General features: G+C 48.0%; 2 protein-coding genes across 21 annotated transcripts in view; one reads left to right on the forward strand and one right to left on the reverse strand.

Annotated features, from left to right (window-relative positions):
• Positions 1-6070, forward strand: part of KCNH1 (potassium voltage-gated channel subfamily H member 1) — a 416686-nt gene extending 410616 nt beyond the window's left edge. For all 3 annotated transcript variants that reach the window (XM_067729054.1, XM_067729056.1, XM_067729057.1), the window contains one exon: positions 135-6070. In XM_067729054.1, the coding sequence (XP_067585155.1) occupies positions 135-989 (855 nt within the window). In that variant the 3' untranslated portion in view covers positions 990-6070. The remainder of the gene's footprint in view (positions 1-134) is intronic.
• The window catches only part of HHAT (hedgehog acyltransferase), a 363049-nt gene continuing 348800 nt past the window's right edge, over positions 5636-19884 (reverse strand). For 16 of the 18 annotated variants that reach the window (XM_067729070.1, XM_067729060.1, XM_067729072.1 and 13 more), the window contains one exon: positions 9022-10011. In XM_067729070.1, the coding sequence (XP_067585171.1) occupies positions 9920-10011 (92 nt within the window). In that variant the 3' untranslated portion in view covers positions 9022-9919. Of the gene's footprint in view, positions 5928-7209; positions 7327-9021; positions 10012-19884 lie in introns of those variants that run through there. The other 2 variants (XR_010941290.1, XR_010941289.1) reach the window with 2 other exon arrangements.

Raw genomic sequence — 19884 nt, forward strand, 5'->3', positions numbered from 1 at the left:
CAGGGATGTGACTGGACTGTGAGCCCCCTCCCTTAAGGCTGGAGCAGGACACCAGGCCTGTGATGGGCAGAGGGGCCGAGCTTCGCTGATGCCGCAGCTGGGTTAACAGGACGTGTCATTCTGTCTCCCTCCAGATCGTGTTCCGGAAGATCAGCGATGTGAAACGGGAGGAGGAAGAGCGCATGAAACGGAAGAACGAGGCCCCCCTGATCTTGCCGCCGGACCACCCTGTCCGGCGGCTCTTCCAGAGGTTCCGACAGCAGAAGGAGGCCAGGCTGGCCGCGGAGAGGGGCGGCCGGGACCTGGACGACCTGGATGTGGAGAAGGGCAGCATCCTCACCGAGCACACCCACCACGGCCTGGTGAAGGCCAGCGTCGTCACCGTCCGCGAGAGCCCTGCCACGCCTGTGGCCTTCCCTGCGGCCGCCGCATCCACAGGGCTGGACCACGCCAGGCTGCAGGCGCCGCCGGGGGCCGACTGCCTGGGCCCCAAGGCCGGCGGGGGTGACTGGGCCAAGCGCAAGGGCTGGGCCCGCTTCAAGGACTCCTGCGGGAAGGCTGAGGACTGGAGCAAGGTGTCCAAGGCCGAGTCCATGGAGACGCTCCCCGAGAGGACAAAGGCGAGCGGTGAGGCCACGCTCAAGAAGACAGACTCGTGTGACAGCGGCATCACCAAGAGCGACCTGCGTCTGGACAGCGTGGGCGAGGCCAGGAGCCCCCAGGACCGGAGCCCCATCTTGGCCGAGGTCAAGCATTCGTTCTACCCCATCCCCGAGCAGACACTGCAGGCCACCGTCCTGGAGGTGAAACACGAGCTGAAGGAGGACATCAAGGCCTTGAACACCAAAATGACGAACATTGAGAACCAGCTCTCTGAGATACTCAGGATATTAACTTCCAGAAGATCCTCTCAGTCTCCTCAGGAGCTGTTTGAAATATCGAGGCCCCAGTCCCCAGAATCAGAGAGGGACATTTTTGGAGCGAGCTGAGAGGTCTGCTGGAAAAAAACAAGTCGAAGACAAAACACCCTATACCCTCCTGCCCTATAGACATCACCTCTACCACACACACCTACATGACCAACAACTTTCAAAGTAGCCTCTTCCCGACAGAAAATCCAAGTGGGACCAGTCGCTTAGGCACGCTCTCTCCTTTTCTCTATCTGGGGGAAGGTCCGGGAAGAGGAGTGTGCCACCACCCTGCAAGACGGCAGCTGCATCTGAACTGTCTTTGCACAATTTTGGAAGAGGAGGCACGCCATCTAAAGGGTATTTTCCTTCATTTTAAATTTTTTACTGCCATGATATTTGTAAAAGATGAAAACTACCAGGAAAGAACAGCAGCCATTGGGGATTGGTGGGAGAGCACCGAGAACCCCTCGTGTATATTACCACGCTGGGCTCCTTCGCCAGGACCGCCGGAGACTGTGGTGGGCACAGGGAGTTCCCAGCATTCCCTGCCCTTGGACAGCCTGTGTCTGAGGTCACCGTCTATTTCCCTACTGTAGTCATTTGTAACAAGCTCGGGACAGGGGGAGCTTGAGGGACAGGGAGGGGAGGGTAGAGCCTTTCGACTTTCTGTCTCTAACGGTTAAGGCCGAAAAGCAGCTGAGGTGCTTTGGGTGCCTCCTGTAGACACTTCGAGCCGGGAATCTTCAGGTCTCCTTTCCCAAAAGAAATGAGCCAAGTGTAAGAGCTGGAGAGGGGCGGTGGCGATCCAGAGGTTCTCTGGGCTATGGTCTGCACCCTGCTCCTATAGGATAGTGGAAGGGGAGGGCCCTGGAGGCCCCGGATGAATCTCTGGCTCGGCTCCATGCCACTGGCCTCATCACACAGGCCCTTTGCTTCTTTTCCTTCTTGACCTCTTCCCAAGTGTTCCTGTGGCATTCCTCAGGGTATGGGGCATCGGCAGGAAGGGTGATGAGCCCAGATTTGCTTTATTAGCAAAGCAGACACACACACATGACCTCAGAAAAATGATTGTAGCGAGTGCTGTGTTTCTATTATGACTCTTGTTGGGATTGCCCTAGAGAAGTTTGTATTTTGTCCACAGCATGGGTTCATTCTAGGACACTCGGGAGCCATGCTTGGCCTTATTTTTAAGCTAATCTCTTTATCTCATACTAAAGTCAGTAGGACTTCAAGAGAAACCATGAGATTGCAGGGCTGTGATTGTAGTGGCTTCAGGAGCTGGAAAAAGAGAAAGAGGCAGGAGTTTCCAGACTGTCTCTGTAAAGTGATGGAGAGAGGTGGCTGCGGGACAGTGGTCCATGAGGAAGGTCTGAGCTTAGAATGATGATCACGGAGCCACCTATGGGCCATCCAGGTCCCTATGCCATGATGCTTGGGACTGTCCGCTGCCTCACAGTCCCCTGGGTTCAGGTTATTCGTGTGCTTGGGCTCCTTTCAGTGGTGTCTGAGAAAGGAAAGAGATCTCTCCCAGACAAAGTGGAGAGAGGGGTCAAGACCCTAAAAATTGATAAGTAAGATTGGAAGTTCAGCTCTAAAAACTCAGCTTTGAGAGAGTGAAATTAGGAGTGCAGGTGATCTGGAATGATTAGTGACAGCATGGAATCGTCTAGGGCACTGACCTTCTGCACATGTGATGCTGTGGCAATCCCGTCCTTAGCACCTCTGCCTGGCATTGCTTTGCAGTAGAGATCCTGGATCCCAAAGTTGATGTCCCTCAGTACTGAAGGGAACCTGACAGGTCAGGGCCTGCCCTACCAAAGATAGCTAGTGTTTCTGAAAGCATTCTGTCTGAGCCTACCCGCTCTCTTTAGTCCTGCTCAGTGGCCATGGCATGACCCAGGACTTGGACCTCAGTTGTCTTTGCAAGAGTGGGGCTGTCCTCTCCTGGCTGCCAGGGTTGGCACAGACAGCCTTGGGGAGCAGAGTCTGAAAGGTCAACGTGAGGGTCCTTCCCCAGAGGCCCCACACACTCAGGCAGCTTCTTCCACGAGGCTTACAGGGGTGCCCCCGATGCTTCCCGAGGCTGAGACATTATTGGATTCAGCCTCAGATGGCAGCATACAAAGAAGAAGTGAAATTTCCCAGGGCCGAGAGTCATGACCGTTAATGACTCTGGGTAAGCCGTGGGGCTTTCAGCCTCTTTAACTTTAGAAGCTGCCAGCTAGTCTTCGGGGCTGCGGCTCTAAAATATCTGGGATCCCATCTGCTAGCTGCCCCTGAATCGTTCCAGCGTGCCATTCCTTAAACAGGCTCATCAACCCGCTTCCGGAGTTTAGGACTCACCACTTGTAAGGCAGGGCGAGGGCCCTGATGACTGCAACCTCCAACTTCAGAAGCACCTGCCCAGCACCCTGCAGGCCCTTCCCTCCAGCTCTGCCCGAGGGGTACAGGTGTCTATTAAGAAATGACCCCCCAGCTGGTTCTGAGGGGCAAAGATGCTAATGTGTGAGGCTTTGAAGTCCAGACCTGTTTTGGGGGGAAAATAATGCTTCGTGAATGTACTGCTTGATCAACTCCTAGGATTCAAACTGGGCTAGTGATGAGAAACCCGGATCCGCTCATCTTGGGGTCGCAGGGCCTGCAACCCATGCTCCTGGGGGTGACAGCGCACCACAGGTATGGCTGTATATGCTTTTATTCTTCTCCCCTTAAGGATTTAAGGATTTTAGGGATTTTTGCTATAATGGTTTTCTCTGGAAAAAAAAACAAAAACAAAACATTTTTAAATGAGCCAAACCTTCTTTCCTTGCATTTTTATGACATGCACTTGGCCGTGGGCTGCTTCGTACTAACTACCTACACCCTTGCCCAGATGCCGCTCTGGCTTCCCAAGCAAGAACCACGAGCTTCAGATACCACTGACTCAGCCTTCCACTTATAAACCGTTCTCTGGTGGCTGAAGAGAGATTAGGGAAACGAAAGGTATTTGGGTATTGGACCCAACCTTTAGACTTCAGAAAAGTTACGCTGAGAGATGTAGCTTTACCTGAGCTATTTTTTTCTTTTCGAGGGAAGGGGACATGTCGTTATACCATTGCAGAGTGATTGCTGGTTACTTGATCTCTTGCATCAGTTCCTTACTTTGAATGTCATTCATAGGGAGGCTCCATTTCCCAGAGTACCCTAACAGACAGGCTGTTTAGAGTAGGAGGTCCTGCCCCTACCACTTGGTTGGTTGCTGAACACGGCCACGCCCACCCCCCGCCCCCACCTTGGCTGGAGGTGTGGGAGTGAGGGGTGAGTCGGTGAAATCAGGCGGTCAACAAGATGGAGTGCTTGTTCTTGGTGGAGACACCGTCTCCAGCAATGACTGCTGCCGTTCCATGTACCTACAAAGGCTGCCTCACCGGCTATGACGAGATTCCCATAGGAAGGAGTGGGAGGCAGCCATCTGGTTGAGAAGCCTTGGTCCAGTGCACAGTCTTGGTACCTCCACCTTCATCCATCCCCTTCCCTCGCACTCACACCCCCTGGCTTGATTCTTTCTAAGACTTTTCTATATATTCTGGACCTCAGATTAAATCTGTGGGCAAAGGGTTTGTAGCTTGTGGTAGGCAGCCAATGGCTTCTAAAAACTCTGATGCTACAGCAACATGGGCCCTAGCGTTTCAAGGCTGTTCCCATTTCTTGTTATCCAATTCCTGGGCTTGTTTTACCCTCAGCCTTCTAGATCATCCTCTGCGCTGCTGCTGGTCCTGGAATCCTCTTTCAGAAGTGGAGTTAGCACAGCTCAGAGTAAAAATGCACCCCATCACACCACCCCATCCAGCGACCTTCCTCTCCTGAATCCTTAGGTGGGAAGGGAAAGCATTAAGCCAGCTGTTAAGCTTTGTGCCCAAGCCTGTGGGGAGTGGATGAATGCCTTCGAAATAACCAGGTACGTGTAGGAAGAGCCTCGTCTCCCCTTGCTGCCCTGACCACCAGTTAGCACATGCACCCTCTGGGAAATTTCAGGAGCCCTGGTGGACGTACAAGTGGACGTGCGCTTGATGCATAGGTTGTACAGTGTTTTGCAATAAAGATGTTTAGCCTTAAGACCCTTGAATGGCACTCCAACTGTGATGGAGCCGCCAACACTCTCTCCTCTCCTCCCTCCTCATGTAGTGTTGCTTAAAGAGGAGGCCCACTGAGGGCGCACTCAGGCCCCCGGACAGCCTCTCTTCTGTCACTCCATCATTGTACTGCCTTCTTTCTTGCTTCGATAAAAATTACCTTCACCAGCTCTCGTGCCCTCCAATGGACGAGATTTCACTGTCCTCCCAGCACTAGCTGCGGCCATCAGAGACAGCACCATTTTCTCACCCACCATGTTCATGTTGAGATGTTTTCATTTCCACCCCCTCACAGTTCAAAAGAATCAATGTGAACTTGCCTCCTGCTTAAATTAGTTTCAAATGAAACTTCATTCTCATGCGAGCATATCAGACTTATTCGGGAACCTTTAGAACTGGACTTGAATACACTGCAGGTGCCGGACCGGTGGGTGCCCTCCCCGCCCACCATTAAACTTTTCTTAGAGCCACTGTCTCTTTATCTGTGACTTCTGAGTCAGCCAACAGATCCATTAGCTGTTCAATGAGACGTTCACGGATCTTGTATCAGGATATGAACTGCTTTTATGCAAAGAGAGATGCAAACCCGCCCCCGCCCCCACGATGAATGTATTCTCAATATTCAGACGCCGTATCTGTGCATCTGTTGGAGACTGCCCACATCTGACATCTCACTGACACTGCGAGGACGCTTCTACTCACGAGCAGTTCGTCATCCTGGGGCTCCTCCTTGTATCAACACTCTTGCCATTGAGTCCTGCCAAATCCTTCATTGGATTTTTCTTCTTCCTTTGCATCTGTCACTTTGTCCACAGGAGCATGAATCAACAGACGTGCAAACGAGCTGAGGCTACTTGTGTGGTCAGCTGAGTATGCTGACAGAACTCCACTGTATGACTGCAGCCTGGGGATGGTAAGAGGGACAGGTGGGCCCCTCCATTGATATTCCCTTCTCAACATTTTTAAACAAGCACAAATGATATTTGTTAAAAAAAAAAAGTTTAATTTTATTTATTATGGTAATAAACTATTTTATACATGATCATACATGATTGCTTTTGCCTTGCCTTTTATAGAATTTCCAGGCATTGAATTGGGTGTTCGCACCTAAGATGATGACAGAACAAGGTGGTACTTTCTAGTCCTTTTCAAGAGCCCGGGGAGCTCTCATTTGGATAGCACCTGCAACTCCGGTTTTCGGAGAACTTAAAATTCTAGAGACACCAAGATTGTGTGCCAGTCAAAGTACTGCATAGCAAGAGAATGGTTGTGAAGGAGCTTCACCATATGATCTTGAAATAGAGCTGTATCTGCTATACAAATGTACAGAGATGCCCTCCAAGCCTGGCATCACTGGAAAATTGCGGTACAACACACTGAACACAGAACTGAAGCTGACCTCCCACCTAGAACTGAACTTTTTAACCTTTCTTGAACAATTTGGATTAAAATTTGTGTACTCGTGCTTTGCTGCCTTTTAAAACATACATACTGTCAAAAACTTTACTGAGTCTTTTTGGAATGACTCAGCGTCAACAGTATGAGTTCTGATCTGTGCTTTAATTCACTAATCGTCACAGAAGCCATTAAGGTAGAGGACCGCGTGTCCCTAAGCTAGTCCTGTACACCAGCACTGTTTCAGTTCTGCTGTGGTTTGAACAGCTATTGCTTCCTGCTCATGGCAAGAGTCTCCACAGTACTGCCAACATGAGTTCTTATTTCATACTAACGGACTACATTTCAAAAATGGCGCTTTTCTTCTTATAGACAGTACAACTTAGGGATGAGGAATCTGTGATCTGCAAGCCCTATTCAGGCCTCTGCTTGATTTCATAGGGCCACAGTATAAATCCAGTATTTTTGATGACTTTCTCCCCACGCCCTATTATTTTTTTACATTGCAGAAGAGCATAATAAAACTATTTTAAGGGTGATATTTTTTAAAATTCCAAATGATTGATGTTCATTGCAAAAGTCCCACCTCATAAAGCACTAAACATATTGTACTCTTTAGATATCCTCAACGATGAAAAAAAAATCTTTCTTTGTGACTATGATTTTTATAATTAGTCAAAAGGACTAAGCAACACAGAGCCAAGTAATAGATACTACATTTTGGATGACAAATGGGTTTCAACAATAAAAAAGAGGGATTTTGTTGGTTGGTTTTAAAATAAAACAATTACCCTGAAGAAGGGCCTCAGAGAGGCATCTCACCATGCACTGAGAGAGGCCAGGACCGTCCAGATAATCTGGTTTCTCCACAGTTGGCCTTTCTGTATGGACGTGTTCTGGTACATTTGCTAGAAAAGAAACTCATTGTATTATGGTTAATTTGTTATACTTAATCAGTAATTCTATTGTTACCTTAAATAAGCAATGAGCAGTCTCAGTTTCTCTAAGGGGAAACCCCCTCCCACTAAATTACTGTTCTCCCAATATGCAGATCATTATACAATTATATATATGATTGATATATTTTCTTTCTACGTCTGCAGCCTTTAGTAGAACAAAAGGCTTCTTCTGTCACTTCTCAAATAAATTAATCTGCGGAAATAATGAAATAAACACTTTTCAGCCTTCTTGCACGGTCCCAAGAATTAGTCAAAATCACCAAGATTTTGCTGTCCTTCAGATGTTTTACTTGCCTCCTTGGGGCTCATCGTGACGACCATGCTTGGAGCTCTCCGGTTTGCTCACAGAGCTAGGTTGGAGTCGGAGGATCCTGGGGCTAGAAATGATCTTGGGATCTGTCTAGCTGTTTCCCTTCCCTGTGCTTGAAGTGGCCCAGGGCTGATAACTATGGAAAGTGACGCATCGGATGCACCTCAGCTGGAACTGCTCTGTCTGCTCAGACACCTCGGGAGTCTTTCCTTTAAAGGAACTCCAAGATTTGAGCTCATATGCATGAAAAGAGACATCATTTTCATATTACAGTTGGAGAAAAGCAAGAGGTTAAAGAAAACACTGGTCCTGGATAATCCACATATTGTGTAACCAGGCCTCAAATATATAGATAGCTAAAGACAGTAATCATTTACTCATTCCTGAGAACCACTCTAAATCATAGAATAGCTTGAAAGAAATTCAGGGCTATTACTTTCAAATATATTCACTGACTCTTCCAATGTAGTTTAACGAGTAAATAAGCCTATTTATTTTTATATAAATGGCGTCTCTGAAGAGTTGAAAATATTTTGCACTGTTTATATATGCACAGGCATTAGACATTTCCCTGCAATCATCTTCACACTACCTTTTCCCCTGTAAACTTCAGCCAAGAGGGTTCTGGCTGACCACAAATCTTGAATGTGTTAAGAGTCCATGAAGTTTTACTGTATTCATCTGACGGCTCAATCTTCCTCAACTTCATCCCCGCCTTAAAACTTCGCAGCACCTTGGACTCACCTGCCTGTCTCCCCACCCCCCGTCCTTTACCAAGGCAGCTGCCGAGGCGACTGCTGCCCTGGTCTGCTTGCCTCCCTCCAGCCTCTGTCCTTTGCTGCAGCTAACACGGTGTGTGCCCCTCCCTGGCATCCACGGCTGGTCCCCTCCCAACTCTCTTCCGAGCAGAGTGGCTAGGAAGAAAGCACGTCGGCAAAATGGTCCTGCACCAGGAGTTTAAACCTCATTGAGCTAATAACCACAGCCCGGACACAAGGACAACAGCAAGTGACTAACGGGAGACAGCGGGGCCCAGACCAGGTCCAGGTGCACTTTCACTCAATGACGATTAATTCACGTGCTTGAGATGTTCTATTCTCCCACAGTTGGGTACACTCTGGATTCAAATTTTGAAACTGCTTCACTTACCCTCTTGCCCCCTCAGAAGACAAAAATCCAAAGCCACACAGAAGTATTCTGAATTATCTACCACTTGGCGCCATTAGTGGCCTGTCAGCATCTTTCCACAAGAGTGAATAATTCAGAATTAGGTACGTGTGTTTTGATTTTAAACATTTTCCTCAAAAAATATTCAAAACAATTTTACAAAAATATGAATTATCTGTGTGATAGAAAAGGCTCCATTTTATTGGAAACAAAACAAAACAAGGTAAACCACAGAGTGTAAACCGCTCAGTGGGAAGATGACTGCTGAGACTTGTGTGAAGAGAGGAGAGACCACAGGAAGTCATCTTTACCCTCTATGACTTGCCTGATAGCACCTGTCTGTGATACACTATTCCTTGGTTTTTAAATTCTGCTTCTTTATTGGGAAAGAGTTAACTGTCAGGTAGAGGAACTGCCATGTTTATACTTCTCTGCAAATCTAGGGGAGAAGCAGCCAAATGTAGATCAGCTCAAGTAACAGCTCTCCTTGGGTACTGACTCCTTGCAATGCCACAGAACACATTCAGTCTTCTATGACCCGGTAATTAGAAACACCGCTGTGGCTTTGTCACCTCCCTGCTGAGGAGCTGAAGTGTGAAGCTGAACCCAGGGCTGGTTCTACAGACTGCACTGCAGGACATGGGGAAGGGGACACTTGAATGCCACTGACCGCCCAGAAATACCGCCCAGGGGAGGACAGGCCTATCACTAATGAGAACTTCTATGCCTCAGTCAAGAAATGTCTATTACATTTCATTCTTGGTAAAGGAGAAAGAACCCAAAGGGCCCTTGGGACTGGATTCTGGATCCCGTCACCATGTGCAGCTAGGCAAGACACTTTACTGCTTTGGACCCCAGCCTACTCAACAGGAAGGCTGGGAAGATGATCTCTAAGTTCCCAAAGTTATGAGAGCTCAAGCTTCCAGTCTTGGAGTGAGGTAACTTCGACAAAAGATGAGCAGATCAGGCACTGCTCCCCTGGAGGTTACCTTGAGGTGCAAGGTCAGGGTGAAGCACTATTTGTCTTGGAAGCCAGCCAGAAGGGCTGACCGGGGCCCAGCGCCATTAGTTCACGGAGTATGTCTGGGCCCAGGCAATGCCCACGTGGGAGTAGCAGTACAGGAATCCCAGGACAGAGAGGGTCACACACGGCCAGCCTGCAGGGGGAGAACAGAGATAGAGGATGGTTAGGAATGTCCGGGGCAGGACCTCCCACCGGTCCAAACTGTCCCCTTTGGAGAAGGCAACTCAGGAAACAACGTGGGCCTCCGTTTATGCGTTAAGACACAGGCCTCCTAGAAAGTCTGCACTAACTGGAACACCAGCAAGTTGATCCCTATGTCCCCACTGGGAATGGGTCAGCATAAAATGAGGGGGTGCACTATAGCACATGCAAATTACGTTGAGAAACAGGACAAGCTTTTAAAGAATACATATTTAGAAGACTAACGTAGTTAATAATCAAAAAAGATGAAACATCCATGAGACCCATAGAAAATCTCAAAAATGTACATTGACCATTCTATTGAATTGAGTGCCGTCTGCCAGCACACAGAAGAGGGCCTACATTAAACATTCAGTTTCAAAAGTCAAAGCTTTTAGTGGTTCCTTCTACAAGTACTTGTCTTAGAATATCTGATGTTGTTTTCTTCTTTTTTAAAAAATAACAGCCCTCTCTGCTACTTGTTACTTAATGATCTCCATGTCTTCTACATGTTTCACTTATTCAAACACTGGGGGCTTGGGGAGCCAGAGGTGCTGTGGAAGGTACCAGATGCCAAAATAGAAAGATTTAGTCCTGTGTCAAAGGTGCTCTCCCTTCAGCATGGAAAAGACAAACACCCTCCAGTGGGATTTACGAGCCATGTAATGTGTGCTAGGTAATGATGTGTACAGAGCACATTTAAACTGCACCATGGGAGATGAGCAAGAGATGTCAGATGGAAAGGAACCAGGACAAGCTACCAGAGAGATCACTTGACGTGTGACCATAAAGGGGTCATCCAAGGAACAGGGATCATGTGATGTGACTACTGCACACGGAGGGGCGGGCAGGGTAGGGACAGAAGTAGGAGGAGGGAAGCCACTGAGGGTGATTATAACTCTGGCAGGCTCTCTCCTTGCTAAGTCAACCATTAGTTACTATTATTAATATGACATAGGTTCAGTCAATATAGCATAGTGGTTAAGTGCAGTTGCTGAAGTGGAATTGGACACAAGTTCAAATCCTGGCTCTGCCACTTGCCAGCTGTGTGACCTTGAGCAACTTAACGAATCTCAAATGTAAAACTAGGAGGGATAGAGCAACTTACTGAATAGTGTCTTTATAAGGTGCCACAGACTGAATTGTGTACTCACTCCTCAATTCATATGTTGAAGCCCTAACCCTCAGTGTGATGGTACTTGGAGGTGGGGCCTTTGGGAGGTAAATAGGTTGAGATGAGGTCATGAGGGTAGGGCTCTCATGATGGGATTAGTGCCCTTATAAGAAGAGATACCAGAGACCTGGCTTCCTCTCTCTCTATGGGCTATAAGGACACAGTGAGAAGGCAGCCATCCACAAGTCAGGAAGAGAGTCCTCACCAAGAACAAAACCATCAACCAACAAAACTTTGATCTTGGATTTTCCAGCTTCCAGAGAAATAAATGTCTGTTGTTTAAGCCACCCAGTCTATGGTATGTTGTGATGGCAGCCTGAGCTAAGATATAACAATTGTGTGAAGTGATGTAAAGACCTGCACAGTGTCTGGCCCATGGTGGAGCACTAAAGAAAGGTAGTGATGTAATAGTGGTATTGAGAGGGTACAGAAGTCCTTCTACACCAAGATTAGAGTGACAACAGGGAGAGCAAGCCCTGGTCTTCCTCCTAACTCCTGTCTTCCCCTTGCTCCTGGGACTGGCTTGGCACAGTGTTTTCCCAGGCCCTGATGGCAAGAGAAGAAAGGGCAGCAGAGGAGGCCCAACAGCCTGGCTCTGGGACCAGTACTGCAGTCCCACCTCCCGTCTGCTAGTCGGCCAGGCTAAGAGTTTCCTATACCTGCTGGAACAAATTACCCCAGACTTAGTGGCTTCAAAGAAGAGAAATTTATTCTCTCACACTTTTGGAGGCCAGAAGTCTGAAATCAAGGTGTTGGCAGAGTTCCCCTCTCTCTGAAGGCTCTGGGGGAGGATGCTTCCTTGCCTCTTCCAGTTTCTGGTGACCCCAGGCCTTCCTTGGCTTATGGAAGCCTTTTTCCCTGTCTCCTCTAATAAGGACACGACCAGTCATTGGATATAGGGTCCACTCTAAATCCAGGATAATTTTTTTCTCAAGATCCTTAACTAATTATACCTGCAAAGACCCTATTTCCAAACGAAGTCACATTCTGAGGTTCTAGGTACATATGAATTTTGTGGGTGCTATTCAGCTCAGTACAGCCAGGTACTTTTTCAAGCTTCAAGACAGACCCGTCCTGCCTGGAGGCGCCCTCAGATCCCTCACCGCTGTGGCTCAGACACAGATGCCAGGGGACCTTTCAACACCTGGTCCTCAGTAGCCTCAGGGAGCAGGAAGAGGGGAGGGGGCTTCAGGTGCAGGAGGCGAACCCAGACTTCAGCTGTGTTTAGGGTAAGGCATCAGCACTTGTTCGGTAAACACAGAAACCAGAGGCTGGCTGCAGAAGTGGGAGAATGGGGATGTTTCATTTACACAAAGCTGGGCCTGGGGAATGGCACAGCTGTGCTTGGCCCCGAGGCTGTCAAGGCACATCCCTGTGAAAGCTTCTGCCCAGCACACAGAACTGCAAGGAGCCCTGCCCAGAGGTAAGGCATATACATGTTCAGTCTGGACCACAGCTGGGCCCTGAAAATTCTCCCTGGTGTTACTGCATGCCATGCACAGAGGCAGCTAGACAGCAGTAATCCTGACGCTACTAGGAGACCGTAGCAGGATCTCAGTTTCTCTATCTACACATTGGAGGTCAAAAATAAATAAAAGCATGTGAACTAAAATAAAATCACAGGTTTGCTAGTGCTTTTAAAAAGTATTTCAGAAAGGCAAAGGATTACCTGAGAATTCTCTTATGTACACACAACTCATTGGTCTTTTTAATGCATGAGTGTTCCTCCAGACAGTAGCCCCAGTGTGTACCAGATGGCATTCAAGAACCCATTCTCCTTTCCTGACCTCAGGAGTAAGATACGTGATGACAACAAAAAGAGAGATTCCACAAGCCACCCTTCCATAGCATTCAACCAACACTGGACGAGCATTTGCTATGTGCCTGGCTCTGTTCTTCAACTGCGGCTGCTGCTAACCAAGCAGATGTGGCCCGAGCATGACAGGGTGCTTGGGGCAGAGGCCCCTCTTCATCAGGGCTCAGATAAACACGGGATCATAAAACTGGAAATAAATGGACTGTCATTCTGGCAACATGCCAAGGGTTGCTGTGACACACGGTCATCCAGGCTTGTCGACCGTTAACAAAAAAGATGGCATCAGAAAGTGTTCTGTCCCGCCAAAGGAACAGGGATCTCATCCTTCGGCCCTCTCTCCCCCTGGCCTCTCCCTACTAAGTTTTCTTCTTCCATGTTGTCCTTTCTCACCAGGCTTTCCAAACCTATGTGTCCAGAAAACTCCCTTATCCCCACATCCTCAAACCCATGCATGCATACACACACACACACACACACATCATTAATGTGGCTTATAGAGACTGGTAGGCTGTACTGTACTGGTCAAAGGAAAAGATCCTACTTTAGGGCTGAAGCCCCCCGCACATGCTGTTCATTTACGGCTGGGCCCCCAGAGTCAATGATAGGTGCAGCTTCCTGGTGGGCTTTTGATACCTAACAAGATGCAAACAGGTGAACACTTTGAACAGGTGAACAGCGAGGCAGCATTGAAGATATTAAGAACAGTGTGCTAGCGAGACAGACAACAGTTGCAAAGGACTGGGGTATACAGTTAATAGGACAGATTATTTAACAGATACAGCGAAATGCATATAAGCAGGATGTTTAGCACAATAAAGTCAATTAAGAGGACCAAGGTAGGCATATAATATATGGAGTTAATAGGTGGCTGTATCATGATATTGTTAATAGGATATTGGTGGGTTGTATAATAACTACAGCTAATGAGAGACAGGTAGGACACAGAGGGGAATGGCTGTAGCTAATAGAAAGTGAGCCATGTAATTTGACTTGAGGTTATTAAGGCTGAGCCTCTCTCTGAGCAATTACATCAGTAGGAAAGGACTAGAAAGGCAGAGGTTCAGGACACTGAAGGAAAAGACCGTTATCATGCAGGGCCATGAGAAGTCAAAGGATATCTCCAGCTGGGTTTCTGGAAAGTGAAGGGATAATCAGAACAAGAAGCAGGTCTAATGAAAAATATTGTTTCACAAGTAATGTTATAGAATGGTGCAGCCACAGTGGAAAAGAGTACGGAGGTTCCTCAAAAAAATCAAACATAGAATTACCACATATATACCCAAAAGAATTAAAAGCAAGAACTAGAAGAGGTATTTGTACACCCAAGTTCACAGCAGCACTGCCTCCAACAGTCCCAAGGTAGAAGCAACAAGCATCCACTGACAGACAGATACACAAAACGTGGTCTACATATATAATAGAATATCAATCAGCCTTAAAAAAAGGAAATTCTGACACGTGCTACGACATGGGTGAACTTTGAAGGCATCATGCTAAATGAGATAAGCCAGTAACAAAAGGGCAAATACTGCAAGATTTTCACTTATATAAGGTACCTAGAGTAGTCAAATTCACAGAGACAGATAATACAATGGTGGTTGCCAGGGGCTGGGAGGAATGGGGAGTTAATGTTTAATGGGTACAGAGTTTCAGTTTTGCAAGGGGAAAAAAGATCTAGACATGGATGGTGGTGATGCTTGCATAGCAATGTGAATGTACTTAACACCACTGAACTGTAGAATTAAAATGGTAAATTTTATGTTATATGATTTACCACAATAAAAAATTATGCTGAATGAAAGAAGCCATCAACAAAATAATACATGCTGTATTATTCTACATATATAAAATGCAAACTGATTTATAGTAACAAAAAGCATGTGAGGGGTTGCCTGGGGCTGGAGCAAAGGGAGAAACAGATTACAAAGGGGCACTAGGAATCTTTGGGGATGATGAAGATGTTTTGCATCTTGATCATGGGACAGTTTTTCAGGGTATATACAACTGGAAAATACATTAAATGGATACATTTTATTGTGCGTAAATTATTTCTCAATAAAGTTGTCATAAAAAAAAATTTAAAGGTGTTCTTGGAACATTAGCAAATCACAGGCTTGTAGTACTCTACTGCAATGTCCTAGGCTATATGTGCCCCAAGGTATTCAAACAAAAGATGCAATTCATTTATTTTTAACATCTTTATTGGAGTATAATTGCTTTCCAATGGTGTGTTAGTTTCTGCAGTATAACAAAGTGAATCAGCTATACATATACATACATCCCCATAACCCCTCCCTCTTGTGTCTCCCTCCCTCCCTCCCTATCCCACCCATCCAGGTGGTCGCAAAGCACGGAGCTGATCTCCCTGTGCTATGCGGCTGCTTCCCACTAGCTATCCATTTTACATTTGGTAGTGTATGTGTCCATGCCACTCTCTCACTTCGTCCCAGCTTCCCCTTCCCTCTCCCCGTGTCCTCAAGTCCATTCCCCACGTCTGCGTCTTTATTCCTGTCCTGCCCCTAGGTTCTTCAGAACCACTCTTCTTTTTTTTTAGATTCCATATATATGTGTTAGCATACAGTATTTGTTTTTCTCTTTCTGACTTACTTCACTCTGTATGACAGACTCTAGGTCCATCCACCTCACTACAAATAACTCAGTTTCGTTTCTTTTTATGGCTGAGTAATATTCCATTGTATATATGTGCCACATCTTCTTTATCCATTCATCTGTCGATGGACACTTAGGTTGCTTCCATGTCCTGGCTATTGTAAATAGAGAACATTGTGGTACATGACTCTTTTTGAATTACGGTTTTCTCAGAGTATATGCCCAGTAGTGGGATGCAATTCATTTTTTGATATGATGCTGGGTCTTCAGTCCCTCACCTCCCTAGGGGCAGGAGGACTTGCCATGTGTGGGACTGAACACTGGGCTCCTCTCATCATGCTTTCTTCTGCTGGGGCCTCTGAGGAGGACAACCAGAGGAACTCTCTTAGCCATGCCGATGTATTCAGCAGCTGAATCAGCACAAATCCCTATCCTGGGGAAGAAATCAATCCTTCCTAATGGGAGAGGAGTTAACTGAGTTGCTGCATTGTGTATGAGCTATCAATTACCCCATCAAAGGCTTGCTCTGCTGTCAGGATGGGCAATGCTGCCGAGCCTGTGACTGCCATCTTGGCTCTAACAAGGCTTTTTTTTTTTTTTTTTTTGCGGTACACGGGGCTCTCACCGCTGCAGCGCACAGGTTCCGGACGCGCAGGCTCAGCGGCCATGGCTCACGGGCCCAGCCGCTCCGCGGCACGTGGGATCCTCCCGGACTGGGGCACGAACCCGTGTCCCCTGTATCGGCAGGCAGACTCTCAACCACTGCGCCACCAGGGAAGCCCTAACAAGGCTTTTTTAAAGGCCACATCCCGCTGTTAACCATTTTTAGAAGAAAATGGCTGGTGACCAGCATGTGAACAAACTTTGCAGTGACGCCTTCTTCCCATCCTTGCTTCCAGTCAACCAGAAACATAGTCCCTATCCATATGTGAGTAGTTTACAAAGAATATGCAATCTACTGTACAGTTTACAAAGAATACACAATCTTTTTTTTTTTTTAGTTTATCTATGTTTGGCTGCGTTGGGTCTTTGTTGCTGCACGCGGGCTTTCTCTAGTTGCAGCGAGCGGGGGCTACTCTTCGTTGTGGTGCGCGGGCTTCTCATTGTGGTGCGCGGGCTTCTCATTGCGGTGGCTTCTCTTGTGGGGCACGGGCTCTAGGCACGGGGCTTCAGTAGTTGTGGCATGCGGGCTTCAGTAGTTGTGGCTCATGGGCTCTAGAGCGCAGGCTCAGTAGTTGTGGCACACAGGCTTAGCTGCTCTGCGGCACATGGGACCTTCCCAGGCCAGGGTTCGAACCCGTGTCCCCTGCATTGGCAGGCGGATTCTTAACCACTGCGCCACCAGGGAAGCCCAAGAATACACAATCCTAGTGAATCCTCACAACACCTTGAGATAGAAATTACTAACCTATACTAATATTCTTTTTTGAAGCTATATTGCCTCAAAGGGGCCCAGAGTCCACATCCCAAGGCCAGGGTGTCAGACTGAATCCTACCTGGAGGATAGTCTGAAGGACTTGAGTCTGTCCTTTAGTTTTATCTACAATTATCTATCATTTATCTACCATTAACAATGCCCTAGCTTCCTCCCTCCATCCACTCAGGCAAGATTTCTAGCCAGAGGCTCTGACGCCCTGTGGCCCGTTGTCCCTCCCACTCATCCACTGCTCAGTCGTCCCCTTGCTGAGCCACAGTTCTCCTGAGGGTTGAAGAACATACTGACCCTCTCAGCTTGGCTCTTGGGTCCCTACAGCTGGACGGATAGACTCTCACCTTCTGGCCCCATGAAGCAGCAATGTCACCCAGCGACTCACAGCCATTCTAAGAAAGGAAAAAGAGGAGCTTCCCATCCTAAGAGCCATCCGGCTACAAAGGAAACAAGTCTCACCTCTCCAGACAAACTCGCCTTGGCTGGAGCCTAGAACACAAATGTGAAGGATGTATCATGATCATCAAGGGCCACCAACATATCCATCCATAACCCCGGGGATGCAGGTGCATATATAACAGCCCACATCACGATGTGGGTGAAGACGAATGTGAGACTGATGAATTTCAGCCTCTACAGCGGGCCTTTGTGAATGGGCAGGCTCGGAGGATATGCAATAGGGAAATGGAATGAAGAGGTGATTCTCGGAGATGCTGCAGAAGACAGAGACATAGGATGTGGTGACTGATGGAGTTGGGGGCCAAAGAACACACTCCCTCTCACTGACCCTGAGCACTGCCTCAGACAGTACCCTCAGGGCTGACACCAGCTGGTGCACCTCAGAGAGACCACACCTTACGTTAACAGACTGATGCGCTACCCTACTAGTTAGTAAAAGCCATGGTCCCAGCCTCCCCTCAGGACCTGTCCTCTGATATACATAACATCCAAAGGAGTAACACCTGGTTCTGTAGGGGCCTCTAGGACCTGCTCCAGCACTTAGCCACCATCTCTTTGAGTTGACTGGTCTGTGCCCGTGCCTTACCATTTGTTAGATATTTTGAATACCATCCGCACATCCTACATATATATTGCTCTGCCTTGGTGGCATTTTCTACTCTGAGGCCAGTGAAGGCCGAGTGTTTCTTTGCTTGGAGAACGAGCTCGTGCATCAGACTCTAGTCCCAGAGGGGCTGGCTCAGGATCTGAGAAACACCAGGGCACTCTCTGCACCGCCCCACCGGCTTCACTACTGTCATTTCATTAATTATTCAGAAGGACTTTATACGCTGTCTTCATTAAAACAGCTTGCTCTTGACAGCACTTTATTTTTAACAATACTCAGATCTGATGCGGGGAAATGAAAAAGGGCCTTGGTAGCTTTATTTCAGACTTATTTTCCCGAGTAGCCCCAGCCCGGAGATATTGTGGAGCCGTTCATCAAATGGTCCTGAGCCTGCAGACCTTCCTTCACAGCTCAATTTAGAGCTTTCATCTTAATAAAGCTATAGGACAGGAGCCTTTTCCTGTCCAAGGGCTACCTTATTTATTTATTTATTGTTTGCGGTACGCGGGCCTCTCACTGTTGTGGCCTCTCCCGTTGCGGAGCACAGGCTCCGGACGTGCAGGCTCAGCGGCCATGGCTCACGGGCCCGGCCGCTCCGCGGCATGTGGGATCTTCCCGGACCGGGGCACGAACCCGTGTCCCCTGCCTCCGCAGGCGGACTCTCAACCGCTGCGCCACCAGGGAAGCCCAGGGCTACCTTATTGAAGGATACACAGCAAGAGTACAGCTGCCCAGGCTTCCAAGCCTGTACACTGCTGGGTCTATTTTCAAACCCATGGGCATATGCACAGAAGGTCTAAAGAACAGGCTTTTGCTATCTAGGGTTAGAATAACCATTTCTTGCCTTCAAGTCATTTATAAACCAGGGCCTCAAACCCAGGTTTTGAGGCCTCGGTGTTCTTTCAAAAAACGCTCAGCTGCCTCTTTCACACCCTCGCGTGAGAAAGAAGAACTAGGTGGTTCTAATTTGTTCAAAATTGAAGCATGAAATTCTAGGGCACTGGTTCTCAAACATGAGCCCACATCAGAATCACCAGGAGGGCATGTTAGAATGCAAGGTCCCATCCCCCAGAGTTCCTGATCCAGGATGTCTGGGTGGGCCCAAGATTTGCATTTCTACCACGATCCCCAGTGATGTGGATTCTGCAGGTCCAAGAGTCACCCTTTGGGAACCCCTGTTCTAGGGCACTCTGCACAGGGCTGAGGGAAGAGCTTATACCGGCCGTTCACACACTGACTGGGCTCTCTCTCGAGCAGAGGGGATGGACGAGCACTGAGCATTACAGGTCGCCGGGTGCTTTGCTGGCTGCACTCCACATCCTCACAAACACCTTCTCAGGGAGGTATTATTCGCTCCACTTCACAGAAAAGGATACTAAGGATCAGAGAAGGAGAGTAACTTTCTTGAGGTCTGACAGCCAACGGGTCATCAGGTCACACTTGGAACTCACGACCGTGTGGCTCCAAGCGTGCTCGGCCGCCTAAGCTCCAAAGCCCTGACTGGCCTCGGACGGAGCACAGCGGGGAAAGGCTCACGTCAGAGCCCCACCTCCTAGCGTGGTGTCTTTCCTTGAAATCCTCTGCCTCCAAATCTCGCTTCATCCCTCTACTCATGGTGCTAAGGCAACGGGAAGTGGGGAGCATCAGGTTCATATTTTTAGGCGTCATCATCACTAACTTGCTTGGTCACCCCATCTCTGGGGTCCTCAGTTTCCCCATCTTTGTCATAAT

This window comes from Pseudorca crassidens, chromosome 2 (genome assembly GCF_039906515.1).
Source record: "Pseudorca crassidens isolate mPseCra1 chromosome 2, mPseCra1.hap1, whole genome shotgun sequence".
NCBI lineage: Eukaryota > Metazoa > Chordata > Mammalia > Artiodactyla > Delphinidae > Pseudorca > Pseudorca crassidens.